Source organism: Helianthus annuus, chromosome 15, assembly GCF_002127325.2.
Source record: "Helianthus annuus cultivar XRQ/B chromosome 15, HanXRQr2.0-SUNRISE, whole genome shotgun sequence".
In the NCBI taxonomy this organism is placed as follows: domain Eukaryota; kingdom Viridiplantae; phylum Streptophyta; class Magnoliopsida; order Asterales; family Asteraceae; genus Helianthus; species Helianthus annuus.
In genome coordinates, this window is record NC_035447.2 from 164,679,575 (window position 1) to 164,695,097 (window position 15,523).

The following is a 15,523-nucleotide window of genomic DNA, read 5'->3' on the forward strand; positions in this document are numbered from 1 at the left end:
AACAATACGCTGCTTTTCACATTTATTATGAAACCTGAAAGACGAATCAATCCTTGTAGCATGGTTGAGAATACACGTCAAAACTTCCATCACGAGAGTGAAAAGATAAGGGGATAATGGATCACCTTGCCTTAACCCTCTTTTCCCCTGAAAATACCCATGAATATTCCCGTTGACACATATCGAATAGGAGGCCGTAGACACACATAACATGATCCAGTTGACCATAATGTCGTTAAAACCGAACCCGACTAAATGACGATGGTAATTGTGCATCAATTCTTGCGTAAGAAGGATATTATCCGATATTTTCCGACCAGGAACAAAAGCTGATTGGTTTATGCTCACAATCTTACTTAAAGAACCTTTCAGCCTATCTGCTAGCACTTTACTAATGCATTTAAAAATGACATTACAGCAGGAAATAGGACGGTAGTCAGTGATTCTAGTTGGAGACGATACCTTAGGGATCAGAACAACTAACGTATGATTGAGTTGCTTCAGCAGATTACCAGTATTGAAAAAATCAAGAACAGCATTTGAAACATCACTCCCCACAATCTGCCAAGAACTTTTAAAAAACGCAGCCGTGTAACCATCAGGACCAGGGGCCTTATCCTTCCCAATCGAAAACATAGCTAATTTAACTTCCTCCAAAGTAACCGGTCGAGTCATATGATTAGCAGAATCAGGATCCAGCTTATTAGTGAAAATATCCGGAGATGGCTGTAAAGAAATCTGACCCGCACAACCCAAAAACTGCTCATAATGGCTGACAAAAGCCGCAGCCACATTATCCCCTTCATAAATGTTGCCATTCGAATCCGATATCACATCAATACGCTTAAAATGATTTTTACACTTTAAGGATGAATGGAAATAAGCCGTATTAGTATCACCCGCACGGAGCCACTCCACTTTAGATTTCTGCTTGAGGAATCTTTCCTCATCAAGCAACGCCTCCTGAAAATCCTTTTGCATAGCCGCTTCTTGAGAACGTAAAACATCGTTTAGGGGATCCATATCAATATCGTTCTAAAGACCCTCAAGTTTGGCACGCAGATTAGCTACCTTTTCGTGAAGATTACCTTGTTGAAACAAGAGGACACGAAGCGAAGATTTCATAAGAGTGAGTTTTTTGATAACTCGAAACTGATGAACTCCATTAATGTGCACATCCCATTTAGACTTGACAATATCCAAGAAACCCGGCTTATGAACCAGGAAGTTTGCAAACTTGAAAGGTTTTGGTTTAGATTTACCAGCCGAGAAAAGCTTTAAGACACAAGGACAGTGATCCGAGATACCATAGGGCTTGAAAATGGCAACCGATTCCGGGTAGGCACTAACGAACGAAGCATTGCCCAACACTCTATCAATCTTTTTCAGCAAACCAATACCTTCTTTGGGCTTTTGACTCCATGTGAAATGTAATCCTGTCCGGTTTATATCAAAGACTTCAATCTCTTCAAGACAGTCTTTAAACTCACGCATACTAGATGTAACGGATGAAGAGCCACAAGACTTATCTTCAATATGCAAAGAAAAATTGAAATCTCCCATTATCACCCAAGGTTTATCATGAACGAGGCCATTATGCACACGTAAACTCTGCCAAAGATCCCTACGAGCAACATAATAATTCGCAGCATATATAAGGGAGCAAAAGAACATACTCTTATTAGCCTTACAAAAGACCTGAATATGTAAGACTTGAGCTGACATCGAAAGCACCATAACATCTACCTCCAATGGATCCCAACCCAAAATAATCCGAGCACCTTTATTACAAGAACCCCCATTAGAAGTCCAATCCCATCTACGAAAAACAGCCTTGCATACCTTCTGAAGATTATCCATACCCACATGAGACTCAAGAATCGCACATAAACTTAACTTGTTATCTTTGACCACCTGACGAACCTCATTTTGTTTTAGCGGGCGGTTTAACCCCCTAATATTCCAAACAGCCAAACTAATCATTGAGACCCCCTGAAGAAGGAGTGCTTGCCCCTTTTTTATGAATATCGTTGTTTGGATCGACTTTAAGGAAGTCATTCGTCTCATCGTACACCTCTATCACCTCTTCATCATCCGAAGATTCCGCTCCATCATCTACTATCCTAGCCGAACTGCTAGATTCCCCAATTTCACCTCTTAGCACATCAAAACGATTACGAGACACGAGGACCCCCGAATTGTCAGGTTTCTTGCTACTTCCAACGTTAGCCGAGTTAGTATTTAAACCCTGATTCTGCTTATTACTAATCGGTCTATACTCAAACTTTGGCTTGGGCTTAGATACCGGGATACCTGATTTTCTTGCCATCTTTTTAAGAGGAACATCCGTATATCCATCATCATCAACTCTAGGAGCTGCTTTCACTTGTGATTTGCCATGGTTACCAGGTTGTCTACCCCCCTTCTGACTAGCCGTGGGAGCACGAACCGCTGGCTTCTTAGGGCAAGAATCATCAGAGTGCCCGAAAACACAACAAGCCGAGCACCGGAGAGGACTCCATTCATATTCAACGTACATTGTCTCTTTTATAAAACCCTCCCCATTCAGCTTAGGAATAGCCATAGTGATTTCCTCCTTAAGATCCTTATCAGCCGACACCTCCACAAGAGCTCTAGCAAAACTACTACGACCCCAGTTGTCCACACACATCGAGGTAGTATAAGAATCAAGGAGCTTAGGCTCCCCAATAGCAGTTGCAATCATACTAAGACCATCTTCCGTGTAGGCAGCTAAAGGAACTTCATGGATTTTAACCCACATCTGAACTTTAGTAACCTCCTTCTTCTCAAGCTTTGTAGACGGAGTCCATTCCTGAAGAAAGAAAGGTTGTGACCTTATTATCACGGACCCGAAGCCAGCACATCCACCATTCCTTTCTGATCAGCAAACTTAAAAAAGAAGAAGCCGTTTGCATTCATCATTGACTTCTGCAAACCATACTTTTTCCAGTTATTTTTTGCAAAAAATTCCACAACAGGGTAAGCAATGCGGTCTCCCAAGAAATAGCCATACAAAGTATTCGCTAGCTTATCCTGCACAACCCTAACCGATTCTACCGGTAAAACGACATCACAATCATCATGCTGCATGGAACTAGCTAGAGACCTGAAGTTAACCTTAGGAGGGTTCTGAATCTTCAAAGAATCCGCATAAGATATCGGCTTAACCTGGTTAACATCTCCGGACTCGCTGACATCAGCCCTAATCGGCTCAACATGGGTTACATCAGGGGTTACAAACTCGTTAACCACCGACTGAGTTACCTTCAACAATTCATCAATTACATTTATCTTTTTCGGTTCAGATTGAGGATTTGAAACAATACCCCTACGAGGAGCAAAGACATTCCCTTCGATGTTCACTACACGGCTAGCTAATCCTTGATACGGTAATGGCGGCTTGAACCTACCATCATGCACATTGCCCTCAGATTTCTTTCGTTCATCCATGACAATCAGAAACAACTCTCTCAATTACCAAAACAACAGAATACCATGCAAAGAAACTCGACGGCCCAAGAACAAGAAACCTGAAACCCTAATCCTATAAACCCTAGTAACAATTGTCGACCCTTAATCAATTAAACCAGCGTATCAATCTAGCTAAATTAAACTCAGTTAACCGCAATCAATAACAACTAGGTTAATCAATCAGGGTTTCGAATATGTAAACTAAGGCGGCGATTTGAAGAAAAGCAGAAAATCCAAGTTTAAATCGATCACCAATGCTAACGAGTTCGTTATAAAGTTTTGAAGGAATCAAAACTCTAATCACAGACTGTTATACATAAGATTACGAAGAAAACTGATGGATTCTAGGGAAGAACAAGAAATCGCCCATAGGAGAGAGAGCTATTTATTGGGTATCTTTGAGACATAATATCCAAGAGTTAATTAAATGTTGGGAGAACTTCTTTATAAACCACAAGTCTATACCTCATAATCATTTCATCATCTCCACTACACCAAAACCTCCCCTCCTCCCTCCATTGTTTATGGCCCAACACCCTCACCTTACAACCTCCAATTTTCAATCATTCTTAAACATTCTAAGGGGGTCCTAAGGTGTAAGAAGCATAGTTAGGAAGCTTGGAAGCCTTGGAAGTTGAAGGACCTCTCTCTAGTGCTTTTATCCGCTTGTTTCCTACACTTGAATCCTCCCTAGCCTTGTGTTAGTAGTAAGACTCTTGTGATCTCATTTTACTTCATATTATGTTGGTTAAAAGATGATATAATATGTTAAACATAAAGATCATACTAAGTTACTACAACTTTTCGAGTTCATCTCAAAGTGTAAATTTGCATATTTAAAGCATATGGAAAGTTTTGTTCATGTTGTTGATGATTGATGATGATTTTAAAAGAAAATGATATGCTTTGAAAGCACGGAAACCCCCATTTTTAAGGGGGGAACTATGGCAAAATTTTGTAGAAATTAAACACTTAGAAAAATATTTTTAAAACAAGTGTTTATAAGTAAATTTTGAGAATGGTTTTCATATAAAAGTTGCCATAATTTTTATTACAAAAATTAAAAATATTGGAGGTGGGTTTTTGATAAATAAAAGTGAATATGTATATATTTAGGAATATATATATATATATATATATATATATATATATATATATATATATATATATATATATATTGATGTCACAATTTGTGTGGTTACTTGTATATTATGTGTATTAGTTTATATTATTTTAGAACTTGAAATAATATAACTCACCAAAAATACCAAGAAATTACAATCCAAAATATTACCAAAATTCCAAGAATACGAGTATACAAGTTATACACAAAATATTGGTGAAACCGAGCAAAAGAATGTAACTTACAGAATATTCCGGAAAACTTACTCATAAGTATATTTTTGGTAAATAATATTTTGGACATCAAAGGAACAACAATATGATTTTTACAATTATTGCAAATTTATATCATATTTTTGACAAGGAGAAAATTTATAATTTTTAAAAGTAAAAAATATATTTTCTTGTAATTTTTAGAAGATATATTATTTTTGGGAAAAATATATATATTTTGTTGAGAAAACTTGAAATACATTATTTTTGGATAAAAATAAGCTTATATATATTTGTCAACTTAGACTTGAAAATATATTATTTTTGGAAATATATATGAACTTTTAGTCGAAATAATATTCCGGAGAAGTTAATACAAAATTAAGTATAAGGATACTTAATAAGCACAAAGGAAATACACATCTGTGTACATACAAATACACCCCGGAATACTACTCAAATACATGGCAAAATACACGAGTCTAAGAAATACAAATAGAAATATACCCATCCTTGGGAAGGATATGCATGTCTAAATACTTGGGAAGTATCAAGTTAAAATATATTATTCTTAACAAATATTCCAAAATTTAATAAATATAATTTAAGTTAAAATATTTATTATTTTAACAAATAATTATATAACTTGGAATAATATTAAGGACGAAGATACGTAACTCAAAGACACTAATTAATACAAAGTCAAGGCACGACCCGCTCGGCTAATAGACCATAGTACGTTGTAGGTAGTCGGGCACACTAGTAGCAGCTTGAGTTACGTCGGATTGAAGAACGCAAAACAGTGAGTTCGTGTCCCCCTTTTCTCTTATCTGTTTTTGGTTTTATAACTCTCGGGGGGTGGAATACATGTTACGAATGTTTGAACGGTATGAAATGACTATGAAATGAACTATTAGATCATGTGAATATAGACTAAATTTGAAATGCCATTAATTCTTAATTAGGGACGAAGGTTAGATCTAACGGGTATGGCCGAACCCCACTTATGGTACTTATGTGACCACTTGAGTGCTTCGGTGTGCTAGTCGAGGTGAATCGACATAGTCAAGGTGAATTGACATAGTCAAGGTGAATTTACATAGTCGAAGGGGAATTCGACATTGTCGAAGGGGAAATCGACAAGGGTATAAGCCTACTCATTTCGAGTACTCCCTATGTCCTCACATGCTTTAATGTCCTTGTAAAACATTTATTTGATATGTTCATCAATGCTTTTCATACCTATTTTCAAAGGAGTCTCTCAAAGGTTCACAAGTTTGTCAGCACTCACACAAAACGCATGAACTCGCTCAACTTTTGTTGATGTTTTCCAAAATTACATGTATTTCAGGTGACAGGTTGGATCTTAGGCGCGGGTGTTGTTTCTAGAAATAGACTTCAAGTTTAGATGTCATCCACTTTCGTTGGTTTGTAACCTAGTCGAAGGTTGTGTTTTAAAACTTAAATAACTGGAGTTTGTAATATGTTTAACTTAATGAATGGATGAACATTGTTTTGATCATATAGTTGTTTATTATGATTGAATGCAATGGTATTAAACAAGTCACACATCATACGCTTCTGCGAAAGTCAAGGTGTGACATTCTAGACCCAAACTGTCACACCCCCAAAATACCACCCAAGAAATATCCCTATTAGGCGTGTGACGTACCAACAATGAGCCACTAATTACATTGAACCCATACAAGTTTCTAAATAAAGTTCTCAATCGTTAATAAAATACCATCAACAAGTTTAAATGAAAACCAATATGTTCAGCGGAAGCAAATGGTAAACCAAAGTTAATTTGTTTCAAAACCAATGTATAGTGTTAAGTGTTCGATCATATGAACCTCTCCAGTTGACCCATGACCACTCCGGCTACTCCAGACAGCAAGTTCCCAAATCCATGATACCTAACGACCTGCGAGCATGCAACAAGTGTATCAGACAACGCTGGTGAGTTCATAGTTTTACGAAGACGTTGGTTACCAAGTATTTAGTTAATCCATTGCATTTAAATCCACAAGTAATGTTGAAAACAATGTTGATAATACCCCAATACAAGACGGCTTCTGATTATTTTGCCCTTTCTCCAATGCTCCTATCAAAGCATTGGTCATGACTAGGTCATTAGTTCAACACCCGTCCTCCCAGGAACGGGGTGAGGTTGCCAAACCTAAGTAGCGCTACTAACATTGATGGTAACCCTCTGCTGCCTAGGAGGGGTACGGTGCAAACTGTTCAGTCTGATCCGAAGCAGATTAATATTATTGACGAATTAACTAAGGTTACTGTTCCTGTTAATCCATTGGAGAATCTAGGGTCCGAGGGTTCGCGTAATACTTTTCAAAGTGGCAGATTGGATTTGGGTAAATCTCCATTATCGTATGCTGATTCAGTTGGGGTATCTACTAACAAGAAAGTTAACTTTCGAGCTCTTACGAGTCCGGCTGGGCCTGCAGGTTGTGATGTGGTTTTACCTAAAGAATCCGTTAGAACTGTTAAAGATAAACTTGCCAACACTCTATATGGTTACTTTCTAGGTGATCGTGTTGCATACCCGGTGGTTGAATTCTATGTTCGGAATAACTGGAAGAGGTTTGGCCTTCAAAAAACGATGATGAACGCTAATGGTTTTTTCTTCTTTAAATTTGCTGACGAGAGTGGTATGAAGAATGTTATGAAGGAGGGTCCGTGGATTATTCGCTCACAACCTTTATTTCTTAATATATGGTCCCCGTCTTCGAAACTGGAAAAGAAAGAAGTCAAGAATGTTCAAGTTTGGGTTAAGCTTCATGAAGTTCCAATTGCAGCATATACGGAGGACGGGTTAAGCATGATTGCGACGGCTGTTGGAACTCCATTGGAACTAGATAAGTATACTACCTCTATGTGCCTTGACTCTTGGGGGAGGAGCAGTTTTGCGAGAGCTTTAGTGGAGGTCTCGGCTGAGCATGATTTCAAAGAGGAAGTTGTTATTGCTGTTCCGGAACTGGAAGGTGAAGGGTTTGTTAAGGAGAAAGTTTACGTTGAATACGAATGGTGTCCTCATAGATGTGCTTATTGTAAAATTTTTGGTCATGATGATAATACTTGTCCGAAACAGATCAGACAGGTCACAAAAGCTCCTGGCAAAGTTCAACAAACTCAACAAGTGTCGAAGAATAAAGAGGCTTCAAAGAAACCGATGATCGACAAGGATGGGTTTATGGATGTTGAATCTAAAAAAGCGGCCAAAAGAACAGGATTCCCTATGTCTAAACCGAAGCAAAAATTTGAATACCGTCCTATCTCCTCTAAAGCTAGCGGAAGTAGTAGCAAATCTGATCCAAGGGCTAGCTCGTCTAATCCTTTTGATGTGTTTAATGATTCCAAGTTAGTTAATGAGGCTGAACGGGTGGGAAATAGAGATGATCCTTATGGTTCGGATGACGACGAAGTCGAGGAAATTTATAATGAAACCGATGAATTTCTGGTTAGTGGGACTTTAAAACCTGATAATCCACAAGGGGCAAGCACTCCTTCTCTGAATGTTATCAATGGTTAGCATTGCTTCATGGAATATTAGGGGGTTGAACCGCCCTCTGAAACAAACGGAGGTTCGTCAGGCAGTCAAGGATTATAGTTTGAGCTTATGTGCTATCTTAGAATCGCATGTTGATGTCAGCAAGCTTGGTCACATTTGTAAATCGATTTTTCGCTCATGGGATTGGACGTCTAATGGTGCTCGGTGTAAAAAAGGTACAAGGATTATTATTGGGTGGAACCCAGCTGTTTTTGATGTCATGGTATTATCTCAGACGGATCAGGTTATTCACCTACAACTTTTGTTCAAGCTGGATAAGAAAATGATCTTTTGCTCGATTGTTTATGCCGCTAATTATCATGTTACTCGAAGGGAATTATGGCATCATTTGGCTTTACATAAAGTGTTTGTCGGGAATAATCCCTGGGTTGTTTTGGGTGATTTCAATTCTGCTTTAAATCTAGAAGATAAGTCGATGGGCTCCTCGACCGTGTCTGCTAGTATGAAAGAGTTTCAAGATTGTGTAGATAAGATTGAGATGTTCGATATCAAAAGGTCAGGTTTGCATTATACTTGGAATCAAAAGCCTAAGAAAGGGATTGGGTTGCTTAAGAAGATTGATAGAGTGCTGGGGAACACGCAATTTGTCACCCAATGCCCGAGTGCAGTTGCTATTTTTCAGCCGTATCGGCTTTCAGATCATTGTCCTTGTGTCCTATCTATTCCTGATGCTGGTATCCTGAAGCCGCGGTCTTTTAAATTTGCTAACTTTTTGGTTTACAAACCAGAATTTATGGAGATTGTGAAGAGGGTTTGGGAGACGAGAATCCAAGGTGTTCATCAGTTTTGTGTTGCTAAAAGGCTTCGACTTCTAAAGACTCCTCTCAGGGCGCTTTTATTTAAGCAGGGTAATTTACATAAAAAAGTGGAAAGCCTTCGTGATAAGCTAGATAATCTGCAGAAACTAATTGACAAGGAGCCGAATGATGAAAGTTTACGGACTCAAGAGGCTACTATTACTAGTGAACTTCAAGAAGCTATGTTGGATGAGGAACGCTTTCTGAAACAAAAATCTAAAGTCGATTGGTTGAGGGCTGGGGATAATAATACGGCTTTCTTTCACTCTTCGGTTAAGTGTAAGAATCACCATAGCCGTATTGATGTTATTAGAGATTCGGGAGGTGTCGTTTTTGAAGGTGATAAAGTTCAACATGCCTTTGTGGATCATTATGAGAAGTTTTTGGGCTGCAATGGAGATACGTCGACCAGTCCGGCTCCGGACCTTTTTACGCAAATATTGGATCCTCAGATTGCTACTCATATGATCAGACAAGTGACTGAAGATGAAGTCAAAAAGGCTATGTTCTCTATTGGTATTAATAAAGCGCCAGGTCCGGATGGTTTCACAGCGGCGTTTTTCAAGAGTGCTTGGCCTATTGTCGGGAATGATGTTTCTAAGGCTATTATTGATTTTTTTGACACCGGTCATTTGCTCAAAGAGTTGAATCATACCCTTATTGTGCTTGTGCCTAAGGTTCCTTCACCATCCGTTGTTACGGATTATAGGCCGATTGCTTGTTGTAATGTCATTTACAAGTGCATAAGCAAGATCATTGCGGATAGACTGAAGGGGGTTCTAGCTAATATTGTTAGTATAAACCAGTCCGCTTTTGTTCCTGGCAGGAAGATTTCTGATAACATCTTGTTAACCCAAGAGCTGATGCACAATTACCATAGGAATGTCGGCCCTCCAAGATGTGCTTTTAAAATTGATATCCAAAAGGCCTATGATACGGTTGATTGGAAATTTCTCAAAAATATCCTCCTTGGTTTTGGGTTCAATGATTTGATGGTGAACTGGATCATGGTATGTGTCTCTACTACATCGTATTCTGTGTGTATCAATGGTAATGTGCATGGGTATTTCAAAGGTAATCGTGGGCTTCGTCAGGGTGATCCTCTCTCCCCGTATTTGTTTACTCTTGTTATGGAAGTTTTAACGGCCATTTTGCATCATTCGTTAAGGATTGATTCATCCTTCAAGTTCCATAATAAATGTGAAAAGCACCAAATTATCAACCTCTGTTTTGCAGACGATCTGTTTCTCTTTGCTAGAGGGGAGATTGCTTCGGCTAGGTACCTTATGAACTCTATTTCTAAATTTGCGAAGATGTCGGGTCTCCTCCCTAATAATCAGAAAAGCACTGTCTTCTTTTGTAATGTTCCAAGTTATATTAAAAGTGCTATTCTGAGTATCATGCCTTTTAAGGAGGGTTCTTTGCCTGTGCGGTATCTTGGTGTCCCGCTTATCTCGTCGGGGTTGTTATATAGAGACTGTAATGTCCTGTTGGAGAAATTAGACAAAAGAATCATGCATTGGAGAAATAAGCTTCTCTCTTTCGCAGGTAGAGTGCAGCTAATTGTTTCTGTGTTATCGTCTATGCATATTTTCTGGTCTTCTGTGTTTATGCTTCTGAGTAGAGTTGTTCTTGAGTTGGAGGCAAAGATGAGAAATTTTTTGTGGTCGCAAGATATGGTATTCCAGAAAGGCAAAGCTAAAGTTTCTTGGAAAGCAGTTTGCCTTCCTAAATATGAAGGGGGGTTGGGTATTCGGCGTATCGGTGATGTAAACAAAGCCCTTATGGCTAATCACATTTGCAGTATTCTTACGAGGAGGAAGTCTTTGTGGGTGGATTGGGTTCATGTTTACAGGTTAAAAGGTAAGAGCTTTTGGATTGCCAAAATGCCCTCTTCATGTAGCTACTCGTGGCGTAAGATTCTTAATCTTCGTCCGGTTTTGAGGGATTTCTTTTGGATTGATATTGGCAATGGGGCCTTGGCTTCGGCTTGGTACGACCGTTGGAGTGACATTGGGCCGCTTGGGGAATTTATATCGCCAAGAGTTATTTCAAATGCTGGGTTCCGGTTAGAGGATTCGGTTTCTGACATTCAGGCCAACGGTCAGTGGAAGTGGCCGGTTGCTTGGAGGGATCTTTTTCCTGTTCTAATTCAGCTAGATCATGTCAATATCCGGCCGAATAATCCTGATAGAGTTATGTGGCGTGATGGTAATAACACAAGTGTTTTCTCGTCTTCGGAGGCTTGGAATTCGGTTCGTTTCAAAGGTACAGAAATAGATTGGTGCACTATTGTCTGGTTTAACCAATGTATCCCGAGGCATGCTTTTTTGATGTGGCTGATTATGAGAGGTAAACTTCTCACGCAGGATAAGATTCTTAAGTGGGATATCTCTCGTAGAAAGACGATGAATATGATGTGTTGTCAGCTTTGCTATGCTAATCATGACTCTCATAGCCATTTGTTCTTCGAATGTGAATTTTCCACGAAAGTTTGGTATATCGTGAGGCAAAAAGTGGGCATGAGTACGGTTCAACCTAAGTGGGAGGATATCATCAATTGGCTTCGTGATCGGTCCAAATCAAAGTTAGCATCTGATTATGTTGCGAAGTTGCTGGTGGCGGCATGTGCTTATGTTATTTGGCAGGAGCGTAATTTCAGGATATTCAAGAATCGGATGCGTCCTCCAGAGACTGTTAGTGAAAATATCATTAGTTTGGTTAGATACAAGCTAATGGGTGCGAGATTGAAGACAACGGAAAATGTGCGAAGACTTTGGAGGGAGTGGGAGATTCATGACAACGACATTATAGATGATGGTGGCTGAGTAATTTTGTGTCTTTTTACATTGGTTTGGTCTAGATTGTAGTCTAGTGGGTCGGTTTCAGTTTGATTTGTATTTCTTGGTTGGTTTCTTTGTTTCTACTTTCATGGGGCATGTCCCATGATTGAACTAGTGTAGACTCCCTACACTACTTGGTTTTTATTGGTTGTGAATATATAGAATCACCGGGGTAACCCTTTACCCAAAAAAAAAAAAAAAAAAAAAGAAAGCATGTAGTGCACATTAACACACATGTCATGTAAGTATTATGCTACCCAACTGTTCGTTGATATGTTTGAGTTTAGGTGACCCATTGCTAAACTTAGTAATCTAGATAATCCACTAATATGGAGGGCCAATCAAATTAAACATGGAATTCCTATGCATACATATAACATGTAAACTGATCGTCACCACAAAAGTAATTCACTTAAAGCAACATGAAACTTTAGCACATATTTCATTAGCTCTAATATATAACATCACTTGTCATGTTTCATCAACTAGAGTAAATAACAATCGCTTGGCATGTAACTGTTCAAACTTATTATACACATACACGTATCATTTACTTATCGCACAATTCAAGTCCCGTTATCAAACATGTACGGCCCAGATATGAAGCTTGTGGGTGTCACAGGTCCTAACCAATCTAAAACATTTAAGACCCGGCCCAAGCGGATCACATAAAATTATAACTATTCCGGCCCAACGGTTGTATTTAACTAACCCGCTATCAGCCACATCGACCACCATGCCCATAACATACTTTGATAATTCTTTATGCACTGATTCCAAATAATCAATCTCATTGCCAGCACATAACACCTTTTTCATACCAACAGAACACTTATTCCAAGGCTCAATTCACAAACAAAATGCTTATCCCATGTTTTCCCTGACACACAATTGATATGGCCACATGGTATTGATTAGACTAAGGTTACAGTTCACATGGCCTCCTTAATAAAGTCTCTACAACATTTGCAAGCTATGATGGTCAATCATTACATCTATTCTTGTAAACCCCAAGGATTTAAAGCACATGACCACCATTTTCTTAACATAACACATGGTGGCATTATTAATTCATATTCTCTATTAAATGGGTCAATATGCAATCAAGATTCAAATTATAAGATGTCTTATAACATCAACAAAAATAGGTACACCTGGTGCATATTATGGGCGGTGAACTGCTAGAAATAATTAAGGAGTTATCAAAATATAATGATACATACCATGCACACAATATTCAGTTATGTTTCGATAGGACGCATACACATATATATCTGTTTTGATGTTAATTATCTTTGCACGCATACCGAATCAACCAACAAGAATTAACAAGATCAACAATTAACTATTTAATATGATACAAATCACTAACCACAAGTTCTGACTTAATTGAAGGCTGCTTCGAAGATGGGGGGGGGGGTCGTCTGCCGATCGCAATCTTGAGGGAAAAGGGTAGGGTTTTGTTATTATGTTTAAAAGATACCATACCACCAACCTAGTGCATACGTACTACATGCCTTTAATTCCCATGAGTTGGGCTTAGGGTGTATGTGTATACAATCATGAAGTGGCCGGCCCAACTCTCACACCCTCACTTGGGCTTTACTTGATCCATGTCTTATGTGTGTGCCAAGATATCCATATGCGGCCCAAATGTAACATGTGTGCGTTTTAAACATATATACGATATAGACGGCTCAAAAGCATAATCGGCCCAAACGTCTAACAAGTTTAACATGAGAGGAAACGTTGGAAAGGAATAATGAGAAATTAAGATCACGAACGAAACGGCACTAACCTTGAAAGTCCGGGTTGTCACATCATCCCCAACTTGAAAGAAATTTCGTCCCGAAATTTGACAAGTAAGCACAAAGGAGTGAAGTGATAAATCAGGATTGCTGCAGGTTTTTCCCCGGGTGCCACATCATCCCCAACTTGAAATGGAATTTCGTCCTCGAAATTCACCTGTTGCATTCGTACGATTGCGGATACTTAGTCTCGAGGTCCAACGAACTCTCATAATTGGAATTTGACAGTGTTCGCAAACCTTAACCTCCTGGGGCATGATTTCAATAGGCACCTTGACAACTGCAACTTGTTGTTAGCCTCAGACTCTAAGAAAGTATCGCAAGCGTTTCGTCGGACAACCACTGCTTTAGACTCGCGACATAAATGACATCTTGAACGTTACCCAATTCGTCGAGTAACTCGTGTTTTAGGCGACGTGACTGATTCCTTCCAGAATTCCGAATAACCAAATGTAACGTAAATTAAGCTTGTCACGCTTCCCAAGCGTATCACACCCTTCCAGGGTGAGACTTTCGCCTACCTCGATCTTCTAGTGTTTCCCAAGTTTATGAGCTTTCCAGATGGTCACGCGTTGCCGCCAATCGACTCCTGACCCAAACAACCTTCCCAAAAGTTTCAGGTACCAACCCTGGACCAGTAATTAAGTTGTCAACCATCTCAGTCTAACAAGAAGGTTGGCATTATTGTCTATGTTACGTAATGCCTCAAGAAAGTCGTCTGGTTAACAAGATGATAACTGCCGCAGAAGTACTCAACCATAAGTAAGAGTCCTTTAATTTTGCACCCAAGCCAGTCACTCACCATGCTCGTAGCATGTCTTCGAGTGCCAGGAGAGTTCGTTTTCTCTGATCGTTTGCCCACAGCGATAAGCAATGCTCTGGTCCTGACGTGAGCCAAGGGTGTTGTGTATTGCCTGCCATAAATCAGGTATAACTCAAAATCAAAGGTAACAGAAGTTGGCATCCCGTGCCTAAAACCGCCCCTCTCAGAGGGATATTGACAAGCTGTGAAGACTCATCAGTTTCCTTGTTTGCAAGAAAGTGTGCTGGTTACGTGAGGCAATCGACGATCACCCAGGTGATAACAATAATGTTCCCGTTTTGAGTTTTAGGTCCGACCTGCCAAAGGTTGCTTCCCCATGCCCCACATGGGTCAATCTTGGGAACTTCTTCCTTCAGTTCTTCAATTTGAACAAGGCGAGTCTGATCAGGTATGTTAGAGTCGATCGCAAGCTGCAAAGCTCGTGCACGTCCGGTTTCACAGTCGTATTCATTCAAAGGTTCCATCCAGCGGTGCCATCACATGTTTAGCTCACATGGGAGGCCCTTGTGATCGGTCTAGGTAGTGCATTTGGTACCGTCCAAGTAATGCCTCCAACTTAAATCCAAAGATCAGGGCTTCCACCGCAGGTCGTGACTCGTGCAGTTCTTCCTGATAAGTCCATTACGTAAGTCATCACTTTCTTGCGTTGCGTCGGCGTGTAAACATCGCAGAGTTGGGATTCGAAAACTGAAAGGACGTCCTCCGGTTTTGTCCTTCACGAACACAGCACCCTACTGTGCTAAAGAGATTTAAGCTACGCGATCTTCGAAAATCCCGTGGTGAATCTGCGATAGAGTCTAGTGTGACCAAGAAATTGCTGCATCCTCGAAGGGATC

The 15,523-nt window shown here is 39.6% G+C and overlaps 1 protein-coding gene across 1 annotated transcript; it reads left to right on the forward strand.

The window, feature by feature from the left end:
• The first annotated feature begins 7,028 nt into the window (after nucleotides 1-7,028).
• On the forward strand, nucleotides 7,029-12,041 carry LOC110914519. Its single transcript, XM_022159309.1, has 3 exons — nucleotides 7,029-7,055; nucleotides 7,118-8,372; nucleotides 8,479-12,041. Exons 1-3 carry the CDS (start codon nucleotides 7,029-7,031, stop codon nucleotides 12,039-12,041), a joined length of 4,845 nt encoding a protein of 1,614 aa, XP_022015001.1.
• Nucleotides 12,042-15,523: the final 3,482 nt, after the last annotated feature.